We start from the raw sequence: 16737 nt of genomic DNA, 5'->3' as shown, positions 1-16737 counted from the left end.
AATAAATAAAAATCCAACTTGCCATAGGCTACATTGATAACATTCAGAGAAACCCTACTGTAGGTGGATTAATTAGATAGTAAAACAAACATTTTTGAAGAAAAGTCACTGCTAGTCATAATAACAACCTCCTACCTTTATTAGGTTTCATGATTTGTAAGTCTCTATTTTTAGTTAAACTGTTCAACAAACCCCTCTCTCTCTTCATCAGATAGATTATCTGGGGTTAGTCTAGATGTTCTACTCCTATTAAACAGCTCCCTGAATTGGCCTTCACAAACTCTCTCAAAAACGGAAACCAAAGGATTCAGTGGAGGAATGTAAGTGCTCCTTCTACTGGGGCAGTCCAATTTGATTGGAGCAGCTTTGTCCAAAAACGCCAACTTTAAATTCAGACTTTTTGTAAATAATCTAAGTTGTGTAATTGCACAAACAATGTCCGGCTTGAAACAAGAACAAAATTAAAACCTTTTCTAAAAACATGCATGACATTTTCAGTGAAATCAACATTAGAAAAATTAAACACCTTAACACTTTCTCCAGGTAAAACAATACTAGATTTGTTAAACTTTCATGTGGCCTTCCAAGAAATAGATTCCAAACAGTAGAGGGCACAGCACAGAACCTTGTGGTACTCCTCATTAGAGTACATGACAGCCTAAAGTAAAATATATGAGGAACTTCAAGTGTTGACCTCCTTTGCAATGTCTTTCTACATTTGGCAGCCCTTTGACTTGATGGTCTTATGTGAGAAGCTAATTATATTGTCTAAAAATAGTTTTTAAACCCAGTCTGTAAAGTAATATTGGATTGGAAAGCAACAGTATAAATGTAGGTATTGCATCTGTTTATTTGAAGCTAAGATAAAAATGGATGATAGTAACAAAAACAGAATGAAAAATGAAATGTGCCAGTTATTAAAAACTTCACAATGCAAAAAGACAAAGGTATTGTATAAACATTTTCCTTAGGTCCATAGGTTCATAGATAAATACTAGACTAGCTGACCTTGTGGGCTATTTTAACCTTAACCAATTTCCCTTAAAGGTGAGAATAAAACCCTGTACCTTGTATTTGTGGGATAAACACCTTAACCATTATGCCAACCCTCCCAAACCTCCAAACTTCATATCCCTTTTTAATTAAAAGGCATATGAAGTTTTGGTAACTATGTGAAATGTCTGGAACCTCTATGATGAGTCTTGCAATATGGAGACTAAATGGATGAAAAAATAGACATACGTACACAGAGTCCAAGATAGCCATTTCTCAGAATATTCCCTTTTCTCTAAGGTATGGCAATCTCAAAGTTAGTATATATAAGTTTGGGTGGGGGTGTTGGGACATGCCCTCCACATTGGGGAGTGCAGGAGGCTTATCCATCTGCAGAAAAAAGTTTAAAGGAAAACAGTGATGCTCCCAATTCATTCTTTTCCTGCACTGTCAATTTTTTTTGGTGTGTCAGCACTTAACGTTTTGAGTTCTGACATTTCAGTAGGGAACCATATTTTTAGCATTGTTCTGAAAACCATGACTAGAAGTTAAACACAAATCATGCAGTCTCCTTGGTGTCAATGAGAAATTATTGTGCCATACTGATGTGCCAATATCTCACAGTTGTTTTATGCCTAATTCTCCAAAGACCATTCTCCAAGAAATCTGCAGCAGTAGCAGAGTTTTGTACTGTGAAACTGGTCAGACCCTAAACAAAATAAAACACAAACCAAACATTAGACCATATGAGATTTGTTTCCACACTAATGGCTACTGTTATATTTCAACCCTGAAGTCATCACTGCTACAGAAGTAATGGTATGGTGAAGCCATACGATTTCCATAATCAGACAGTTTCTGAGCTGCCAAACTATCAATACAGATTTGTCAGGGATCAGTTTTCAAATAACTGGTTTTAAACAACATTATTGTTCGTGAAATACATACATTTGTACCTACTCCTGTGATCTTCAAAGCAGTTTTTTTTACTGATTTCTGGATACAAGCATTTAGTAGTCTGATGATTAATGTGCTGTGATGGAGTGCTTTTTATCCTTTTTAATGTGTGATGCTGTTACAGAAAAAGGACTTTGCCACACATATTCCTACACCCACAGCATAATATTTATCAGGGACTTCATTAAATTCCAGACTTGCAAAAGTAGATTCTGAGAGAGTCAACTTCAGATTGTTATAATTAGAGCTGTTATATGTTTTTAACATATATCTGCAGAATTTAATGTAACTGTACTATGACTTGCTTTGCTTCTTTTGTCTAAGGTTCCATCTGTTTTGCAAATATGGCAATTGCTATGCTGGAACCAGCACTGCCAATCTGGATGATGGAGACGATGTGTTCGCCCAAATGGCAGCTGGGTAAGTTTACTTTTGTACTTTCACAAGTCACGATTTTAATTCATCAAGACTTGTTTTATATGGTATATCATACAGGAAAGTGATTTTGACTAGATATGCCTCTTAGGCATATAGATGCAATTCGATGTTGTAAAAACAAGCAGGCAGATACCATTTTCCCCAGTAATACGACATGGGGGTGAGGATATATATTATGAACTAGGGAAGTGTAGTCACCCCTTGTATGATGGTTGAAGTAAAGGCACTAGAACATACAAAGGGAAACATGAGCTTGATATATCAAGGAAAGTGCTTATCATTTAACCCATTTTGGTCAGTTCTAAGAGAATAAACATAGAGAAACAGTTGCCAAAAATCAGCAGTTTTTTTGGTTATTGGTACTGCCTGATACTCTTTCAGCTGCTTTTCTTTTGGCTATTGGTACTGCCTAATTCTCCTTCAGCTACTTTTCTTTTGGTTATTCGTACTGCCTAATTCTCATTCGGCTGCTTTTCTTTTGGTTATTGGTACTGCCTGATTCTCCTTCAGCTGCTTTTCTTTTGGCTATTAGTACTGCCTGATTCTCCTTCAGCTGCTTTTCTTTTGGTTATTGGTACTGCCCGATTCTCCTTCAGCTGCTTTTCTTTTGGTTATTGGTATTGCCTGATTCTCCTTCAGCTGCTTTTCTTTTGGTTATTGGTACTGCCTGATTCTCCTTCAGCTGCTTTTCTTTTGGTTATTGGTACTGCCTGATTCTCCTTCAGCTGCTTTTCTTTTGGCTATTGGTACTGCCTGATTCTCCTTCAGCTGATTTTCTTTTGGTTATTGGTACTGCCTGATTCTCCTTCAGCTGCTTTTCTTTTGGCTATTGGTACTGCCTGATTCTCCTTCAGCTGCTTTTCTTTTGGCTATTGGTACTGCCTGATTCTCCTTCAGCTGATTTTCTTTTGGTTATTGGTACTGCCTGATTCTCCTTCAGCTGCTTTTCTTTTGGTTATTGGTACTGTCTGATTCTCCTTCAGCTGCCTTTCTTTTGGTCTAACAGAATTCCGTGAAAGCATGCCTAACTTGGTTGTTAAAATTGTCTTCCTTCCATATTCATTACTCTGAAATGACTTAATACATACAGCAATTACATGAGCCTTATTATAATTATTTGTTTTTGCTTAGGAATGGGTCTCCATGATGTTTAAAAAAATAGGATTGCTTCCATGACATCAGGTATTGACCTTTTACCCCTAAAGTGACATTATTTTTTTCTCTTTTTATAATACGTGGAAACAAATCGTTCAAGGAGGAAACAGTCTTAAGTCATGTACAGAATTAATTCTCTTCCCTTTTTCAAAAGTCCAGCTTTAAAGAATGATAAAGAACAGGCTGATCTCTTCCTATCTCCTTAGCTTTCATGCCATATTCAATAATAAATCCATATGGTGGAGTTATAAACAGGCACTAATAAAAGAAAGAAAATCACCATGCATAAAAATAAATCTAACTCTTAAGAATCTAAAAATGCTCTTGCTAAACTAAACTTGGGACTCCATACCCTGTTCTCATCCAAACCGAGATATGAAGTAAGAATAGGTACCCAGGCAAAAGATAACCACAGAGCCTTCTGTAGCTATGTTAAACCTCAGAAACAATGCTCAGGATTGCACAGAGCTAATAGTAAATGATACCACCTAGTCAGATGCATAAGACAGCCAATCTACCAGCAGATACATTTGCTCAAATCTCACCTTCCACTATACCACAACATTTCCAGGTCACATACCTGCATCTACATACCCCAAATCTCCATAGAGCAAGTCCTCAAGGCACAATCCAAGGTCAAGAATGCTGCTTCTGTGGGGCCAGATAACATACCAGGATACCTACTGGCTAGCCTGAAGCAGTACCTGTCAAACCTCCTCAGAAATCATTTAATACCAGCCTCTAAACAGGCTGAGTGCCAGATGAATGGAGGACAGCAACAGTCGTCCCTTATATAGGTAGAGGTATGAATGGAGGGTAGCAACAGTCATCCCCTATATAAGTGGGGGGTATCAACAGACCTAGGAAATTATAGTTCCTCAAGTCTGATGAGCCTCATCTGTAAGGGCATGGAAAGGATTGCTACATAATTAATAAACAAGGATTTAGGTAACCTGCAAATCCTTGACCCAAGCCAGTTTGTTTTTTTCAAGGGCAGATCATGCATACTCAACCTGGTCAACTTTGGTGAGCTTACTGAAGCAATGAATGAGGGAAAATCGGTTCACTCCACATATCTACATCTCACTAAAGCATTCAATACCATTCCACACTAAGGTATTGTTAATAAACTCTCCCAGCTAAATGTCAATTCTTATGTAACTCAGCCGATAGCAAATTGGCTATGAAATAGAACTCAGAAAACTAGGGTGGGCAGCGCCATCTTTCCCAAAAGACCTGAAACCAGTGGTGTACCCCAGGGCTCTTTCCTTAGGTCATTCCTCTTTGGCATTTACTTCTTGGAGGTCAAAGCCAATTCTAAGGGCTTATGGCCAATCAAGTTTGCTGATGACTATAAACAAGGTGTCATTATTAATTCTCCAGAGGAAACCAAGATCCTGAAAGAGGGCCTTTCTAAGAAAATAGCTGGTGTCAAAAAACATGGACTAAAACTACATGCCAAAATGTATACTAGTATCCTTTGGTAAGCACAACATCCCCTGTAAGTATCACATTGATAACACACTCCTAAACTGCAATCCAGAAGTTAGGGACTTGAGAACCTATGTAATTAGCAAACTGTCATTTGATCATCATGTATCCACTGTTGTAAGAAAGTTATTTTTCATCACACAACTTTTTAGTAAGGATGTAATGTCCAGGTCCAGGATTGGGATTGTTCCACTATATTCAGCACTTATTAGGCTGATCATTGAATATAATGTCTCTCTTGACATCTACCTGTCCAACCACTTGACACAAACTAAATCCCTACAGCATTTTCTTACCAAGAAATGAATGAAGACGAACCCAAGCCAACAAGAATTTATTGACAACAGATAAACTTCACCATTCACCATTGACCTAGGTTTCGTCCCAAAGCATGGACTTCTTCAGATTCTGAAGAAGTCCGTGTTTTGGGATGAAACCTAGGTCAATGGCGAATGGTGAAGTTTATCTGTTGTCAATAAATTCTTGTCGGCTTGGACTTCGTCTTCATTCATTTTTTTGGTTTGTGGTTCGTTGGTTCTTGGTTTGATTTTCTTACCAAGAGAATCAAGGGCCTAAAGTGAAAACTACACTGATTATCTTCATCTCAAAGCTGGTCCCTATTCTTGGTATCATATAGGCTGCCGAGGGCTGATAGCTGCCTTGCATACAGAGCCTTATCCAATGCTGCCCTCTTAGACCTACTGCACATCTGCAAATCCAAAAGTGTTATAACCACCCACTCAAGAGATCTTAATCTTTTCTGCAACATAAATAGAACACATTGGAGGGACAGATATGTACCACAGAAAATTTCACTTATTTGGAATCATCTTCCTCTCCACACAAAACAAAGTACTTCTTACTCTATTCAAACATAATCTCAAGAAATGAATGAGAAATCACAAATTCATCCCTAGAGCAGCACCCTTGATTATTGTGGAAAGGAGTAACTTGTAAATGTTCTGCACCTCTGGGTTATTTCATATTTAAATTTCAATGGCAAAAAACTTCATGAAAATGCATGGTTAGGCTTCTAAAGATCCTCTAGTGTCAAAAGTCATGTTAGAAGCTATAAACATATGAACCTGCAATCACTGCTGAACATAAAATGAGCACTCACAGGTATGCCCCTTGTTATGTTCACAGTGTGAAGTCTGTGAACAGAAGTCTTGGGGAAGGACTCAGTTTCTTGATTTGCTAATGTTGTTTTACTTATAAGCTAGGATAATCTCATAAGAAAATTTTAGATGCTTCATTTACATCTAGGGTGTTCAAACTTTTGGATCTTCTGGGCCACATCGCCCATCAAAAATTTGTCAAGAGCCACATACAGAATGTAATATTTAATGTGACTAAAATGTAAACATATTAATGAGTATAACAGTACAATGTTTATTTTTAAACATAAAAATTATGAGTGAACACTGAGCCTGTTTTTTCAATACTGATGAATCTGTATCTGTTTTGATTGAGGTAGTAGTAAAGTGAAGAGTATTTTCAAGATTCTGGCCTGAACTTTTTGTTCTGATTTTACTTTTTGTTTATTTCATACAGGAAAAAATTGCTTGCAAATGTACATACTCCCCAAAAAATACATCATGAACAGGGCATGTTCGTGAAGTGATAGATATTTTTGTTTAGGCAGGTACAACTTATAAAAGTCCAATAAAGACACTTGGATAAGTTTTTCTTTAAGTTGCATATCTGATTGCAAATCTATACATTCCATTTGCAAGTTTGCAGGCAACATGTAGATGTCAGCTGAGAATGGAGTGTCAAATATATTGAAATGTGGTTCGTCTTTTCTGAAATCTTGAAATCTATGCTCAAAGTCTTGTGATAAAATAACAATTAATGCCACATATTTTTTGTTATTTACATCGCTTTGTTCAGACAGTATTTCAAAGTGAATTAGCCACAATTTTAGTTTAATTTTGAATGGCATCACTGTTTGAAACATATCATTTATTAGGTGATTTTAATCTTGGGGATACATGTTCAATTCATTTAATTAAGCAATGATATCTACGAAGAATACTAAATCAGCTATCCAATTCGCATTTGCAAATTTGAGTACAGGTTTTCCTTTTGAGTCCATAAAACACTTTACTTCATTTCTCAAATCACAGAAACATTTTAGCATTTTACCACAACTTAACCGCCTTACTGTAGTAAAGTACACAATATCTCCATAGCTAGTTTTGAAGGTATTCAAAAACTCTTGAAATGTCTGTGATTTAATCCTTTTGATCTAATGAAATTTATTGGTTTAATGACGGTGGTCATAATATTGTCCATTTTTAAAGTCAGTGCACATAAATTTTCCTTATGTATGATGCAGTGATACTTCATGAATGTTTAATTTTTTGCATCATCTTCTATTAGTTTCATTAGCCCTTACTTCTTTCCAACCATAACTGGAACACTGTCGGTGACTATACCAGACATGTTGTCGATGGTTAAGGAAAATCTTGCTAATGTTGCTTTTACTGCTTTATACAAATCAACAGACTTCATCTTATCTTTCAGTTGAACCAGAGAGGACAGTTTTTTCAGTAATATTAAATTTGTTGTCAACACCTCAAATAAATATGGCAAGTTAAGCCATATCCGTAGCTTCAGTGCTTTCATCCAAAGCTATGGAATAAAACTTGAAAGTAGCACACTGAAATTCAAAACTTTTTTTTCAATGCATTTAGCTATATCTTCAACATGCCTAGCAACTGTGTGGTGTGATAAACTTATTTTACAAAAATCTGATTTTTTTCAGAATAAATTATGTCTGCTACTCTTTCAACACATTCTTTAATAAATTCACCATCAGCAATGTCTTTGATTTTTTAGCAATTAAATTCAATCTAACATAACTTGCCTTGACTAATGAATCAGTTTGAGTAGTCGATTATCGAAATAGTTGTTGAGACGTAAATTTTTTTTTAATCTAATATTTTTGGTATACAGCACATTCCCTGTGCTCCATTAAATTTTGGGAGCATTTGAACATAATGCCTTTTCAAATTATGGTATTTAAAAATGGATACTACTTCTCTGTGTATCATAGTGCTTTATTATTACCTTCAACAAAAGATAGTCAGTCCATTTCTCTTGAAACACTTCTTTCTTCCGCTAGTTTTCCTTTCATTTTACCAGTTTTATTTTCAGATGATGCAGAAGCCATTCTGAAAAATAAAAAAATGAGTAATTTTAAATATTTTATTGCTAGATTTATTTATTCTTTCTTATTTTAAAATGATAACTAACAATTTAAATTTAACAATTTAACAATTTATACTACAAAAGTAAGGAAATAATAATAAAAAATGCCAATAAGTTGTCACAAGCAGAACACGTAATTCCATAATCATTTTATATTTTCGTCAGTGCTATTTATTGGTCTGTACACACTAGTCTAGTAATTATCTGTTACTGGGTTGTCTTTACTGTCACAGCTACACAATCTAGTATTGATGTTATCATTGAATATGTAATTATCACAGGTCTCGCAAAATTTTTAATCCCTATCAAAACACATGGCCATCAATTAAAGCCATTTGCAGGAATGTACACCTGAGGTATTTGATTGGAGTTAAACAAAAAAATACACATGTAAATAACTTCCATAATTGAATTTATATTGTCAGCACACTGCTGTCAAACTACACTGTGCAGTTGCTGCACCCACTTCCATATGTAATGGTTTTCCAGTCTTAGGTCCTGACATACTTTCTTTCCATACTTTACTTATATGTACCCTGTTGTTGCTACATATACATACTGTAACTATGTTTACATATCACTTTGCACAAGCACAGCAGTGTGCCTTCGAACAACAGGACAAGATAATTACATGAAAATGAACAAGATTCCCAAACATGGGTATAATTTTAAGGTTGCCCTTAGAAATGTAACCGCATGCACTTTCTGAAGGAAGGACATAAAGGCTGTAATTTAAAAGGGGGGATACTAATGAATGAAAAATGGGGAGGGTGACAAGGACAAGAAATGCAGAAAAGAATCTTAGTCACTAAATATTTTAAGAACGGTTTGTGTTACTAAGCATCTTCTGATGGCTGTGAATCAGGAAGTAAAGAGGAAAATACTGGTATCTGTTTCACTTTGCACATCACAATCAGCACGTGCTAACAACTAGATTGCCTCCCCTTTTGCAGTACTAAAGCCACACATCTTACAACCTAAAAAAACAAAATTCCAGAAATACATGTATTGTTATCCTTTGCCTTACTACTCAAATTCTTAGCGCAGGAAAGCTGGGCAAAACCGAAAATTATGGAGGTCAAATAGTAAAGTTAAGTTTTTGATTAAAACATGTAGCAGGTAGACATTTTAGATGTTGGAATAATAAAATTTGCATTAATAAAAAGAATTATGTGAGTCTGGAAACTGACATGTTTGTCACAGAAGCTGGTTATATGCCTTCCACTGTGCATTGTCTGAAATCGTGATATGGTGATTACTTCTACTGTCTGCAATATGGCTAATAATGCCTTATTAACTTCTTATTGCATATGTTAGTTATTTTGGTGTGCTAAAAGTATAGAACTCATCCAGTGCATGCCTCTGATGAGTTTCCTTCCTTCTGAATGTAGTTTCATCATTTAAAACAAAAGCATGTGTTCACAGTATGCAAGCACGCTTGCGCGCGCGTGCGCGCACACACACACACACACACACACACACACACACACACACACACACACACACATATCACTTTTATACTTTTCCTAAAAATATTGCACAAATATGAACATTCTCCATGTTATTCTTCATTATTTCACGCTAAACATATTTTGCAAGGTATTACATATATCATACACACCAGAGCACTATATCTATATCTATATATATATATCTATATATATATATATATATATATATATATATCTATATATATATATATATATATATATATAGTTAGAGAGATAGATATAGATGCAGGTGTGTTTGTCATCTATACACATTGTCAGATTATAAAAGATAAAAGCAATCTCAGTAAATCAAATCTGAGCAAACACTGGCTAGATGAGCTGCATGTGGAGACAGGGATTCCAGCAGAACACATGATAACGCTCACTAGGAAATGTTGTTGGGCTTGTTTCAGTGCATTTTGTATTTGCTACCTGATCTGATGTATGAAATGCAGATTTTTATATAAATATATATATATATATATATATATATATAAATATATATATATATATATATATATATATACATACACACACACACACACACACACACACACACACACACACACACGCGCGCATTTCTGCTGTTCTTATCATCCTGAATCATGGTCCCATGATATTCTTTATAAAATGTATATGCACATGGGATTGCCCTAATGCTGCATTACTAATGTGACCTTGTAAATCAAAGATCTGATTAGATTAGAGCAGTTATCTTAACTTCACTGGAAAAGAACTGGAAGCATAAGACTAGGAATGTGGTTGTTTCTAACGTTAAGAAAAGTCAAACCCCTAGTTATTTTTGTAGTGGCATTTTGAAAGTTGCTACTGTCACAGAAATATTTCCATTATGATAAACCATCTGTAACAGTAACAGTACTTGGAACACATCTAGAGCCTGTTTACTGCATTTCCTGTGTTGCACTTAATTTTAAATCGTTTTTTTTCTCTAAAAACTGCATTTTACCTGATTTTGGCCTAGCACTCAAGTATCGGGTCATTTATTGCACAATTGTGATTATTTTGCTGCTTGTGTATCTCTGCTACCTTTAAACTACAACAAAAAGAAAAAAAAAAAAATCTTGCTTTTTTCCCACTTTCTGAAAGTTAAGAAAGTTCAGTTACAGATTTGCTGTACTGAACTGTTTGGAAGTTTCTAGAAGGCCAGTGCTTGCTTGGGCTAAAGGGAAGTCTCTGTGTTCACCAGTGGGAGTGGTTAACACTGAACAGCCTGCCTGTCCCTGGAGGAGTGGTTACTACCTAGAAGCTGTAGTTTTATTGGCCATTTTGGGTCAATTCTAAATTCCTTGATCTCTCTCTCTTAAAACCCAGCTGCCTCGTGGTTTTGGCATCTTTTCAGGCTTGCTAGTTGTTGCTGAAGCACCTACCAAGGGAAGAAAACGCTAAGAGAAGAAAAGGAGTCACTTTTGTGATTTTAAGTATTTTCTTCTGATTTTTTGTTAAGTTTTACTGCTTTGCCGCCTACTTTTTGGCATTTTCTGGCTTGCTAAAGTTTATATCTGTAACAGTAACAGTATTTGGAACACATCTAGAGCCTGTTTACTACATTTCCTGTGTTGCACTTAATTTTAAATCGTTTTTTTCTCTAAAAACTGCATTTTACCTGATTTTGGCCTAGCACTCAAGTGTGGGGTCATGTATTGCACTGTTGTGATTATTGTGCTGCTTGTGTATCTCTGCTACATTTAAACTACAACAAAAAGAAAAAAAAAAAAAATCTTGCTTTTTTCCCACTTTCTGAAAGTTAAGAAAGTTCAGTTACAGATTTGCTGTTCTGAACTGTTTGGAAGTTTCTAGAAGGCCAGTGCTTGCTTGGGCTAAAGGGAAGTCTCTGTGTTCACCAGTGGGAGTGGTTAACACTGAACAGCCTGCCTGTCCCTGGAGGAGTGGTTACTGCCTAGAAGCTGTAGTTTTATTGGCCATTTTGGGTCAATTCTAAACTCCTTGATCTCTCTCTCTTAAAACCCTACAACTCTCTTTTTGTGCGGTTTTGCACACTGAGCAGCGTCGGGCAGCGCCACCTAAACAGGTTTAAACTATTCCAGGCTCCACAAAGTCTGCTCTTCACTTTTTCCCTTAGAACTGTTCAAACTCTCAAAGTAATCACTCTATTCTCTTTCTAAAGCCCTGCACTTGCTCAGCTCTTATAAGGAAACACTAACTAACTAAGCACTACACCCTCCTTGACTTCTCATAAGTATTAGGCTCCCGATTGGTCCTTCCTGATCAAGTGAAAAATCAGTTCCCTTCCCTAATCTGATCAGTAAAAAACAGTTCCCTATACTAATCTGGTATGTCCAAGGGTCAGTTTCAAGGTTACTCTCCAGTCCAGCTGGTTAATCTGAGAATTTTGAGGCAATGTTACAATTGCCTTATGTACACAGACAACCCCCTCCTCCTTCCAACAAACACTAATACATGTGAGAGATGCAGTTACACAGCCAAACTGGAGGCAGAGCTCTCTCAACCCAAGACTGGCACAGTCAGTCAGGAGGAAAAGGTAACCACCTACACCACAAATCCAGTCTCACACAGACCTATTGCATCTGCATACCCAACACATAAACACACAAAAACATACTCGGAGGCTCTAAATAAAAATCTGCCTAAACAGCAAAGACCTCCTAAGCAGATATCCAAGCAACAGCCACCCCTCAACAATACCCACGAATCACATATCACACAAAATCAGTGTGCCTCACAGTTACAGCCCTTAAGGCCAAACAACACATCAAATACACTTGTTATAGGGGACTCTATTGTCCAGCACACTGACGTCCCACTCACCAGACTGAACAAGGAGAAGGCCACTGTAAGCTGCCTGTCGGGTGCCAGGATCCGCCACATAATGCAAGCACTCAGGTCACTCCAAAGCAAGTACAAGTATGACTCCGTCATTGTCCATGCTGGTGTGAATGACCTGAGATGTACCTCCCTGGACTACATGAAAAGAGACATAGAGGAGCTCTCTGACCATGTAGCCCAGGCTGGTATGACCCTGTCCTTGAGTAGCATCTTGCCCTCACCAAGAATGATGCCACAGTATAAAGACAAAATGATCAATTTCAACAATTGGCTAAAGTATTGGTGTCATCAAAGGGGATCCAGTGTCTGTCAGCCTGGGATGACATGCTCGACAAGCTACATTGCTTCGCTAGGCATGGCTTGCACCTGTCACCCTTAGGCTTTTGTATACTGGCCAAGGCTCTTGCCACCCCCATAGTGCCTTTTTTAGGCAAGGCTCAAAGGACAAACCCACCTCCATAGAAAACCCAAGGATAAAAAAACTAAAGGTAATGCTACTCAATGCCAGAAGTCTAAACCTCAAGATGCAAGCACTCGAGGCTCTCCTCATTATGGAGAAAGTCGATGTCTGTGCAGTAACAGAAACCTGGTTCAAGGCTCCTAAGAGCACCCCAGCACTACCAGGTTATAACTCATATGATGCGTTTTGTCCCCAAAACTCGGACCGAAGCACAAAAGGAGGGGGGAGTATCTATATTCATCAAAGATACCTACACCTCCAGGTTAGTGGCACTGCACGAAGCATCGGAAACCATCCATGTGCAACTAACAGCAGGCAAAACTGCCTTTAAGTTTGTAGCCTGCTACAGAACACCCTCCCTATTACAGTAACCCCACTTTGCATTCCTGAGAATGCTGGAGAATATGAAGGTCTCTCCAAACACTATGTTATTGGGTGACTTCAACTACCCAAACATTGACTGGGAAAACTACTCAAGCCCAAACACCCTCGCCCAACAGTTTCTTGAATTTATAAACTCTAACACAATGGAACAACTGGTCACCACTCCCACAAGAGGGAACAACATATTGGACCTGGTCATCACCAACATGGGGACTCTATGTTCCACACCAGAGGTAAACCCCTCATTGGTAAGATCAGACCATAAACAAATTTCCCTGGACATCCATATCCGTCCCCACCCCAGCCAAGGAAATCACTGTAAAGAATTTCTCAAAAGCCAACTTTGCACTTCTCAAGACTGAGGTGGAATCCTTCAAAGCCCCTGGGCCAGAGGATAATACAGCCCAATCCACAGAATCCTTTCCAAATGCATTCTATGAGCACCTGCAGGAATGCATGGATCGTGCTATCCCAAATAAAACCAAGACTCACTCCTCCAAAAACAGGAGACTGGTCTGGTGGACCCTGGCCATAAATAAGCTATACAACAGAAGGAGGAAGCTACTACATGACAGAGCAAAATCCCAAAAGGAAGGCATCTCTGATCAGTATTAGCAAGAAACTTTGATCCCTCATAAAATCATCAAAGGCCAGTTTTGAAAGAAAAATTGCCCTAGACACTAAAGATAATCACAAGGCCTTCTTTAGTTATGTCAGGAACATGGGTGGAAACTCCCAGATATGCTCTGAATTGTTGCATAATGGTACAAAATATACCGAACCTACAGACATAGCCAACATCCTGGCAGACAGATTCAGTGCAAACTCCCCCCCCCCCAAAGGAGCAAATGCCTATCCCAACTGAATGTAACCTCCCTGACATCACAGATGCACAGGTGAAAGCTGCCCTCTCCAAAGCAAAAAACACAGCATCTATGGGACTGGATGGTGTCCCAGGCTGTGTCCTACATGAGCTCCAAGAAGAACTGAACCCTCACATTAAGTCACTGTTCAAACTTAGCTTTACTACAGGATATGTACCCAAAGAATGGCATACAGCTACAGTGGTCCCACTCCACAAAGGTGGTGCCACAATGGACCCCAGAAACTATCGCCCCATAAGCCTGACTAGTCTGGTCTGTAAAGCTATGGAGCGTATTATCATGGAACTCATAAACAAAGACATTGGGAGCCTCCAGACACTGGACCCTACCCAATTCGGCTTTGTTAAGGGCAGATCTTGCCTCTTAAACCTAGTTGATTTCTTTGAAACAGTTACCAAAGCCATAGATGAGGGCAAGGTAGTCCACACAGCCTACCTGGACCTCGCAAAAGCCTTCGACACAATACCCCACTCGGGCATCATAAATAAGCTTACCAGTTTAAATATCAACCCCTATATCACAAGATGGGTTGCAAACTGGCTCAGAGATAGAACCCACATGGTCAGAATCGCAGGTGCCATGTCCGAATCCAAACCAGTTACAAGTGGCGTCCCACAGGGCTCAGTTCTGGGACCTCTCTTGTTCAGTATATACTTCTCTGAGGTTCAGGCTAACACGAGGGGATTATGGCTGACAAAGTTCGCAGATGACTGCAAACTGGGGCCATAATCGAATCTCCAGCTGACACAAGCATCCTCCAAAAGGGTCTCACAGAGACGGATGCTTGGTGCCAGAGCCACGGCCTCAAGCTAAATGCTAAAAAGTCCATAGTCATCCCCTTTAGGAAAAACAAGGTGCCCACAAATTACCACATAGGTGGTAATCCATTAATTACGGAAGAAGTAATTAGAGATTTTGGGACCAACGTAGATAGTAATCTCTCCTTTGTTAATCACGTTGCCAAAGTGGTTAGAAGACCTTCTATATAGCCCACCTTATCACAAAAGGGTTCGCATCTAGATCAAGAGAGGTCATCGTGCTCCTCTACTCATCACTCATCAGGCCCATAATTGAATACAATGCCCCTTTTGGGATGTACCTTACCCGACACCTGCAGCAACTGGAGAGACCCCAAAAGTACCTCACCAAGAGGATCATGGGCTACAAACAGATGTCCTATTCAGCTCGACTAAAGAAACTCCAGCTCTACTCAGTTGCTTACCGCCTACTCAGAGGCGATCTATGCCTGACGTACAAAGCCATGTTAAACCCAGAATTAATGGACATGCTCCACCTCAAAAAATCCAAGTCCCTTAGAGCTACACGCTCCAGGGACCTAAACCTCAGCACAAAAATAAATAGGACATGCTGGAGGGACAGATTCATTTCCCAGAGGCTCCCCTCACTCTGGAATAGAATCCCAATTCATGTTAGAAATAGCCCCTTGCTGACCCTCTTCAAGCGAAATCTGGACGCGTGGATGGGAAATCACAAATTTACCCCTGGGATCTCTTCTGTGTCCCTGCTAGACAGAGGCACAGTAAACTAATCTTAAAAGGGTACCTTCTGTGACCTACTTTACAGAGGCACAGTAGGCTAATCTAATAGGGAGGCGGAAGCCAAATACACTCTGGCTAGGCTTATAAATGCCCTAGGGCAGATAGCCTAGTATCTACCTATGAACCTATATACTGCCTTTTATATAGGCAGCATATCAAGTATCCTTAAAACACAACTGCTTTGCTTCATATAAGTGCACAAAATAACATAAAAGAACAACATATGATCATAATGATAAAACAGAAAAGAAAATGTGGCAAAAAAATCACAAGAAAGTAGTACAAAATAAAGCAAATGTAATAGCATTCAACCATTTTACACCCCCTATACCCATCTGTTCATATATATATATATATATATATATATATATATATATAAAAAATCTATAAATGTGTATATATATATATATATATATATATATATATAAATGTATATATATATATATATATATATATATATATATATACAGAAAAAAGATATATATATATATATATATATATATAGGTTCATAGATTAGTACTAAGCTAACTGCCCTTGCGAGCCATTTTAAGCCTAGCCAATTATCCCTTGTGAGACTCAAACCCTGCACCTTGTGTTTGTAAGGCAAACACCTTAACCATTAGGCCACCCTCCCAACCCTCTGCAGTTTTACGTGTTTCCCAAAAAGATACTTCCTTAAAAGACAATATCAGTATTGTTTCTCTACAGGATGAAAATTTTTTTCTGCAAACACCAGCAAACAGATGTTTTCATATAAAGACCAAAACAGAATACCAAGGAGAAAAACAGGATGTAAAAACACTAAAGAGACTACAGCAGATAAAATTGATAGATATATTTGTGTAGGAGCACACTTGTTCTGAGGTAATATTGTATCTCTCAT

At 38.0% G+C, this 16737-nt stretch overlaps 1 protein-coding gene across 1 annotated transcript in view; it reads left to right on the top strand.

The window, feature by feature from the left end:
• Nucleotides 1–16737, top strand: part of SLC18A2 (solute carrier family 18 member A2) — a gene marked incomplete in the record, with an annotated part of 947305 nt that overhangs the window by 818622 nt on the left and 111946 nt on the right. Inside the window, 1 exon segment of the mRNA XM_044055965.1 lies at nt 2275–2370. Within this exon segment, the coding sequence (XP_043911900.1) occupies nt 2275–2370 (96 nt within the window).

Source organism: Protopterus annectens, chromosome 14.part0 (assembly GCF_019279795.1).
Source record: "Protopterus annectens isolate FY-2018-M chromosome 14.part0, PAN1.0, whole genome shotgun sequence".
NCBI lineage: Eukaryota > Metazoa > Chordata > Ceratodontiformes > Protopteridae > Protopterus > Protopterus annectens.
The sequence above is the reverse complement of the archived record's forward strand: the minus strand, read 5'-3'. Positions and strand labels throughout refer to the sequence as shown.